Raw genomic sequence first — 8,096 nt, 5'->3', positions numbered from 1 at the left:
CCCCCCCCCCCCCAAGGTAAACGGCCAATCAGTGAACCTGCCTTACTCCACGGAAGGCGGAAAGCTTTCCTTGTTCCGGGGTGGCTTCTTTGGCATTGTGACGACATCTTTTGGTTTGACACTCAGCTTCAACTGGAACAGCCACGTCAGCTTGACGCTGCCCAGTTCATTCGCTGCTGCTACAGCTGGTAAGACGCATGCGCCTACAACCATAACAGTGCTCCAATGATTAGTCTACTAATCAAGTCTACTAATCGATTGATGGAAAATAAATGCCAACTATTTTGATAATCAATTAATTGCAGAAAATGCTGTTTTCTGACTCTCAAATATGGAGATGTCCTGCTCTTTTCAGTTTTATATCACATTAATCTGAATACCTTTGGGTTTGGGACAAAACAAGGCTTTTAAAGACATCCCTTGGACTATTAGAAACTAGGATGGACATTTTTCAATATTTTCTGACATTGTAAAGACCAAACAATTAATCGAGAAATTGATGATGAAATGAATGGTTAGTTGTAGGCCAACTCAACAATGTGTAAGAATTCCACATATGCCAGCAGCACTGTTGTTATAAAGCAAGCAACATGCAAGGTGCAGAGCATCACAAACTTGCCAACTGTCCGTGATTCAAATTTTTTTCATTTTTCCAAACGGTTACAGGAATGTGTTAATGAAGTGTTTATCTACATGTGACTGCTGTGCTTGTTGCCTGTTTCTCTTCATCAGGCTTGTGTGGAAATTACAATGGCAAACCTGGTGATGACCTAATGAAGCCGGATGGCACCCAGGCTAAACACATTAATGAATTTGGACACAGCTGGAAGGTGTGTATCAGTTGAGACTGGGGGTCTTTTGGGGTCTACAATGAAGGACCCATGAGGATCTTACACAAACTCTAAAAACGTAATTAAGTTAAATACTAGAAGCACAAAGCAGATGTGGACAGCTGTACATATTAAGTATTTTGCTCCTTCTCTATTTCAGTGCAGCAGACACTTTTTTAGTACCAAATTCCCTCTTTTGTGCATCTACACATTATGTTTGCTCTCCAAGCTGCAGGACGAGTACAGCGACATGAAGAGGGACCTTTGTACTAGAAAGGCTTTAGCTTTAACATATCCATGCATGCTCTGCATATGTTGACGGTTTTGCTCTTGAATGTGATTGAACGCAGGCAGGAGGTGACGCCGGCTGCACGAGTGACTGTCCTGATGGGAAATGTCCTGAGTGTGAGCCTGCACTGCTACTGCGTTACCAAGAGCAGCGCTACTGTGGCATCATCGCTGACAAGCTTGGACCCTTCAGGTACGTCCTCCTGGGCCACGTTCAGCCCCTAGAAAAGGAGATGTTTTTTTAACTGACATGGGGGTGCAGTGAACACACTGTTGTGTGCGCAAGCGTAGTTTCGCTTTCCCAGACCTTCCTCCACAGCGCTGTGAAGGAAGGTCTGGCTAGTCCACGCAACATTCCTGGATGGGAAAGAAATATGTATTGATGCTTAGTAAGACATAATGAACAATGAGCAAAACAAGTAGATGTGATTTATAAATGATCAATCCCAGTGAAGGGTCTTTTCTGTCCATACAGACAGTGTCACAGTAAACTGGACCACGCCCCCTTCCTCAAAGACTGTGTTTTTGATCTGTGCATGTACCAAGGCCACGCCTCGGCCCTGTGCAACAGCCTATCAGCTTTCAGCTCCTCTTGTCAACAGGCCGGAGCTACAGTGGAGAGCTGGAGAACTAAAGAGTTCTGTCGTAAGACACGCACGCACGCACGTTTTACAAAACACACACAATTCTCTACCTAAGACACACAAATCTAACAGGAAGGGACTTTCTTTTCTTTTACTAACAACCAATCAAAATGCTACACTGCTTAACTGAACGCTAACCAACCATGGCTTTAGGATAGGCCTATAAGTAGGTCAAAGGTCAGATTACCTGTTTTGGGGGTGACAACAAGTACAAGTTAAAGGGGTGGTCAGAATTTTGGGACCTCATTGGACCTCATTACCAAGTTAGCCAGTGTGTGTTTTTATGAGTGGAGACCGTTTTCAACACTTTCATCCAGGCCTTCTAGTTGCAGAGTTCTCTGGTGCTAGGCTAGTGCAAGTCAACAGTAACTGCTAGCCTGTCATTAAAAACAGTTTTACCCACCCCATAGTACACCTGAGGAAATAAATTATAACGCCAGACTATCAATGTACGTGTCTGTGATGATAGAATAATATAAGAAATAAAACTACTCTTGCATCACATTGCAATAGTTGTAGTCGGTAGTAGGCATAGGCTACGTCAGCGGCGGACTGACATTACCTGGGCTAACGGTGTAACTGAACTGGAACGTGGTCTCCACTACTTGTTGTCTTAGTCTATCAGTAGCAGCTAGGCTAACGTTGTTTGTCAGGAACACAATCACTCTGTACTGTATTGTATTTTGATTGACTTCCATGTGTGTCCCCGTGCCAGCTCCCTCCTGTGCTACAAACAGTCACTATGATCAGTGTGTCCCCCCCTGCCAGCCCACCTGCAGTGGTCTGGCCCCCCCTGAGGGCTGTGACAAGAGCGTGCCCTGCACAGAAGGCTGTGTGTGTGACGATGGATTCATGCTGAGTGATGACAAGTGTGTCCCTCTGGCCGAGTGTGGCTGTCAGTACGAAGGACAGTATTATAAAACTGGACAGGTGGGCTACGACCGCAGCAATGATGTTACGCTCCACCTTTACTACGACTAATACCTGTGCTAAAACAACTTCTTTAACAGTACTGCTACTACTTCTGCCCCTTCCATCACTACTCCTCTTTCCTCAGGTGTTCTATCCAGGCCTGTCATGTAACACTCGCTGTGTGTGTTCAGAAGGTGGAGAGGTACAGTGTGATCCTAAATTCCACTGTTCAGCCAATGAGCAGTGTGTTGTGAAAGGTGGCTCCGCCTCCTGCTCCCCCAGCAGCAAAGCTTCCTGCTCCGTGAGTGGAGTCCGAACAGTCCGGTCATTTGATGGAAAGGTAAAGGCTTATTCTGAATAAAAGCAAAAGTAAGCATATTATGCAGAACTACATCTCTAAATCAATAGATGATGCATTACATATTGTAGTTATCTATTTAAATAATGGCATTGTGGATTTGTGGCCATTTTAACCCCAGGAAATGTATATTGTCAGTTCATGTTTTTTCCCCATAATTGTCATCATTTGTCATCAATGTAATGAAGATCCTTTTCATCTATGCAACGTTTCCAATGTTCTGGCTGAGAAGGGTCAAATATTTCCAAATCTAACTGATGAATCATATTTTACAAGAAAGGCATACCACTTCCCATTAAAACCCATTCTGGACAGTTTGGGTAACACTTCACAATAAGCTACACAACATGGTGAGGGGTCACCATGAAACTCATGAGGACCCTCTAATCCAGTGTTATAGATTAGATAATGATGAGTTATTGAAGAGTTCATTGAGGAACAACTTGATAATTGACAAATCATTAGTACTTGATTCTCTAATAATTCTTAATTTAGTACTATTTAAAAGATAACGATCAGTCACCAGACAACTAGTCCATATCCACAACGTTCCACTTCCAGGATTGTTTGGGTACCGCTGGAAATTCCACCAAATGTCCCTCATTTATATGTCTGTCCTCTGTCTCTTCGTTGGCATTCTAACCACTAGTGGATTTCTGAGGACTATGGTTACCTGGTCCTCAGATCTCTGCAGGGTAAATCCAGACAGCTACCTAGACTCTCTGTCCAATCTGAGGACTATGGTTACCTGGTCCTCAGATCTCTGCAGGGTTAGGCTAAATAATTATCAAGTTGTCCTTGTTTTCTCACACTTTTTTTCAATTAACAAGTCCCTAACTTATCATTAGCTAGTCTATGAAATGTGGTTAGGAGTTGCTCATTAACTAACGGTTCACTAGCAGTTAGGTCCTCATGTGTTCCCTGGTAACTAGATTTAGTGTGCCCTATTGTAAAGTGTAGAAAGATCCTCATCCGGGCCAATGTATCAGCTGATATTAGATTATTGGACATATATGTGTTGCTGGTAGGGATGAACCAACAGAGAGTGATCAGCCTCCCTCGGCTCTACGGAGCGTCGTAGAGTTTCAGCTTGTTGTGTCACTGTTTGACCCACAACTTTACTGTTCTGGTTCACTCCCAGCACTCTCATGGTGGTTTCTGTAGCCGCAGCTGGGCATATACTGTAAATAAAAAGCCTCTGTAGTCTAGAGACTAGCTGGTGAACACAGTGGAGCATTTAGTCATTACTTAAGTTTTTTTGTGCCTTTTAGACAATCCCAGTGGCAGTCTGACAAAATATTAAATATGTTCTTATCTCTCCACCTTTCCTCCTCCATCCTCCATCCTCCAGGCCTATCCTCTGTGGGGAAACTGTCTGTTCTTGTTGGCAGCGGTGGACGAGAAGGCAGGAGGGATGGCTCCCTTCTCTGTCAATGTACAACAGCAGACCAACAAGGATGGCTCGGTCTCCCGCACTGTGGAGCTCCAGGTTTACAACATCGAAATCACTATGGAGACCGGGGTTCAATGGGAAGTCAAGGTATGACTGAGAGTTTGTATTGGCCAGGATTATTCCCGCAGAGGACACCACTGTCCACCACTCCACCCCATCTGGGAGTGTTGGGAACATGCTGTACTGTTAAACAACAGTTCAGTCTTTATTGTTCATTTAGTTGCTTTCTATTATTTCAAATTAAATGTTCTTTTAAATGTTAAAGGGAGCATATTCTGTTCATTTTCAGTTTATACTTGTATTTTTGTGTTTCTACTAAAACATGTTTCTCATACTGTCCGTCTGAATATACCTGTATTCAGACCCCCTCCCCCTACTAAAAAAGACCAGTCTTCTCTCATTGGTCAGCGTTTCCAAGTCTTTAGCATCTGTGCTCTGTTAATATTTCTATCGTCCAATATTGATCTCAATCTGCTCTCCATTCACTATAATACATCCATGAGTGGGACAGAGCTAATACGGCGTACACACATCTGATGAAACACTTTGTGCTCCTCTGTGTCTCAGGTTAATGATGTCAGAGTCTCCCTTCCTGTGATACTGGCAGACGGAAAAGTGCGAGTGAATCAAAATGGCATCCACACCATCATTGAGACTGACTTTGACCTGAAGCTGACCTATGACAGCATGGCGGGCATGCTCTTACAAGTCCCATCCACCTATCGCAGCTCACCACGCGGTCTCTGTGGCAACTATAACGGCGACCTGTCTGATGACCCGTCATCAGCTGCAGCTTGGCTGGTAAAGACAGAAAACGCTGTCTGTGAGGCGAGCTGTGGGGCCACTTCCTGCCCAGAGCCAGAGCAGCAGAAGGTCCCGGAAGCCCAAAAGGACTGTGACATCATCAAAGCCGAGCAGGGCCCATTTGCAGGTTGCCACTCAACAGTGCCCCCAACTCCCGACTACGAGGCTTGTGTCAGGCAAGGATCTTTTACCCCTAATGTCCAAGGGAAGCATTATATCCAAGTTTCATATATCTAATGGAGTCTGGCGGGTTTGGTGATGGGGATCTCGGGGCTGTTTCATGTTAAACTAAAAGGATCTTCCTCTTTAACTAAAAGGTCTATCTCTGTAGGGATCCATCCCATAATGTTGTCACACACTTAGAATAATAATCTGAGTCTGTCAGCAGCAACAACACAACTTTTAGTGGACGGATATTAATGGTGCACATTCGCCCTACATTACCATGGTTTTACATTGGTCACTTAGACACCAATTCATGGGAAAAAGTAATTAGATGAAAGTTTTTGTTTTTTAGGGAGATGTCCACGGGCAAACGAAGCGTGGACGTCCTTTGTCGTCACATCCAGAATTACGTTGCCGCCTGTCAACTAGCCGGCGCTACGATAAGCAAATGGAGGAGCGACAGCTTCTGTCGTAAGTCTGATCTGATTGGCCGAGGCTCACTGGAGGTTGTTAACACACAAAAAGAAAAATAATACCACAAAAACATCTGTAGAAAATGCAACATTTGATGGTTTTGTGTAATAAGTGTTTTTTTTTATTGTTTATAATTTGTTTTGTGTTTTGTTGTTGTTATGCTTATCATACTAATCTCATTAATCCCATCTCCTAATGCCACATGAATGGTTAAATGTGCCAAAATAAAACCAGCAAATCAGAAAAGCTGCTACCAAATTTGTCAACTGAAAACCTCACCAACCTGCCGAGTACTGACCCCCCCCCCCCCGGTCCTGTTTGTCCCTGCAGCTGTGCAATGTCCTGCAGGAAGCCACTATGAGCTGTGCTCCTCCGCCTGCTCCTCCACCTGCTCCTCCCTGCAGAGGTCCGACCCCTGCCCGCCGTGCCAGGAGGGCTGCCAGTGTGACGGCAGCCTCATGTCTGACGGGGGCCGCTGCGTCCCGGTGGAGCAATGTGGCTGCGTGGTGGGGGGGAAATATTACAAGGTAACTATCTTCATCGTCATTAACATGAGCTTCTTCATCATGATGCTTGTTCCGTACAGGATGATAGATTACTAATTGATTGAAACTTATCTCAAAACATGTAAGGGCCATACAGAAAATATTATTACCCCGAACATGAAGCATTTTGATACACGAATGATAATGGATGATGGCTCACTTCAGGTATAGTTGATAATAATATGTTGGAGTCATGTTAAGAGATTTAAAGTTTTCAAAAAACGTTGGAAAATGAACAATGATTTGATGCAAGTAATGCAGTAACGCTGAGGGCCCCTTGTTGAACATCTCTGTTCTGATGCATGCATGACTCTTTTCAGTCGGCTACGTCAGTGCTGCGAGACGACTGCACAGAGCGCTGCGACTGCCAGGCCGGACGCTTCAGCTGCAACTCCACCAGCTGCCAGAAGGGCGAGGAGTGTCGCAACCGCGATGGAACCGTCGGCTGCTACGCCATAGGTCAGACGCTGGGCGGGACTGGGAAGCACTGATCTATTTACCAGTTCAAAACATCATAACAGTTCATAATTAATGATTAATCCATTTAAGTCATTTATTATGAAAAAAACTTCTTGTGTCAACTTGTTAAAATGAAATGAAAATGTTGTAGTGTTGTCACTCCTCTGTGACAATAAACTCTGTGTGTGTGTGTGTGTGTGTGTGTGTGTGTGTGTGTGTGTGTTCCAGACCCGTGTGCTGAGGTCCGTTGCAGGGTAAAGGAGCAATGTAAGGTGACAGAAGGCCGAGGAGTGTGTGTTCCTGATTCCAAGGCCACGTGCTGGGCTACAGGGGACCCCCACTACAGAACGTTTGACGGCTGGGACTACTCCTTCCAGGGAACCTGCACCTACGTCCTCGTCAACACCACAGGTTTGCACCTACCTAACAGAGAGAGAGATACATTGGTTTACACAGCAAGTTCTATATATTTTCCATAGAACTCACCATTGTGATGTGGACACTGGTTCTGAAAAGAAATGATGCTGCATGCATGCACATTTAAATATTAAATATTTCTGAATTTCTACAAACAACAAAATGTAATGCATTGCGTCCTGCTGTGAGATGTCATGTAATAGGGTTACCCAATCAAACCTGAGCTGCAAGATATACAAACCACACACAGTTTGTTCACTGAAGACTGCAGGACACATACACACACACGTGTTGAAAGGTTCTCTCCTGCCGTCCTCAGGGCTCGACCTGTCCCTGCCAAAGGTAACCGTGACCACCAAGAATGAGCTCCGTGGGAACGATGTAGGCTCTTTTGTGCGTTCAGTCACTGTGGAGATGTTGGGCCACCGCATATTCATCCCGACTGAAAGAGGCGTCATATTGGTGGGTCTTACTCCAGAACACAGACTGCTGTCACCCACAAAAGAACTTTGGATACGTTTGGAATATTCTGCCACTCTCGGGACATTTAAAATAAATGGCAATACAAATGTATTTTAAATAATGATAGGTAACTACTTTGGTTAAGTGTCCCAAGTATCCAGTGCCGCCAGATGTCCCTCATTTTTGGCAGAATGTCTTCTTTCTTTATGTTGGTGTTCTAACCTCTGGTGGATTTCTGAGGACTATGGTTACCTGGTCCTCAGATCTCTGCAGGGTAAATCCAGA

General features: G+C 44.5%; 1 protein-coding gene across 1 annotated transcript in view; it reads left to right on the top strand.

Moving 5' to 3' along the window:
- Nucleotides 1-6: 6 nt before the first annotated feature.
- The window catches only part of LOC117946031 (IgGFc-binding protein-like), a 15,088-nt gene continuing 6,998 nt past the window's right edge, over nt 7-8,096 (top strand). Inside the window, exons 1-13 of the mRNA XM_034873833.1 lie at nt 7-188; nt 733-830; nt 1,181-1,311; nt 1,594-1,763; nt 2,478-2,692; nt 2,820-3,014; nt 4,384-4,572; nt 5,053-5,465; nt 5,807-5,925; nt 6,259-6,455; nt 6,794-6,932; nt 7,161-7,343; nt 7,669-7,811. Of these exons, the coding sequence (XP_034729724.1) occupies nt 774-830; nt 1,181-1,311; nt 1,594-1,763; nt 2,478-2,692; nt 2,820-3,014; nt 4,384-4,572; nt 5,053-5,465; nt 5,807-5,925; nt 6,259-6,455; nt 6,794-6,932; nt 7,161-7,343; nt 7,669-7,811 (2,151 nt within the window). The 5' untranslated portion in view covers nt 7-188; nt 733-773. The remainder of the gene's footprint in view (nt 189-732; nt 831-1,180; nt 1,312-1,593; nt 1,764-2,477; nt 2,693-2,819; nt 3,015-4,383; nt 4,573-5,052; nt 5,466-5,806; nt 5,926-6,258; nt 6,456-6,793; nt 6,933-7,160; nt 7,344-7,668; nt 7,812-8,096) is intronic.

The sequence above is a fragment of the Etheostoma cragini genome, chromosome 6 (assembly GCF_013103735.1).
Source record: "Etheostoma cragini isolate CJK2018 chromosome 6, CSU_Ecrag_1.0, whole genome shotgun sequence".
Classification (NCBI taxonomy): domain Eukaryota; kingdom Metazoa; phylum Chordata; class Actinopteri; order Perciformes; family Percidae; genus Etheostoma; species Etheostoma cragini.
Note: the sequence above shows the minus strand (reverse complement) of the source record. Positions and strands in the feature narration are given on the sequence as shown.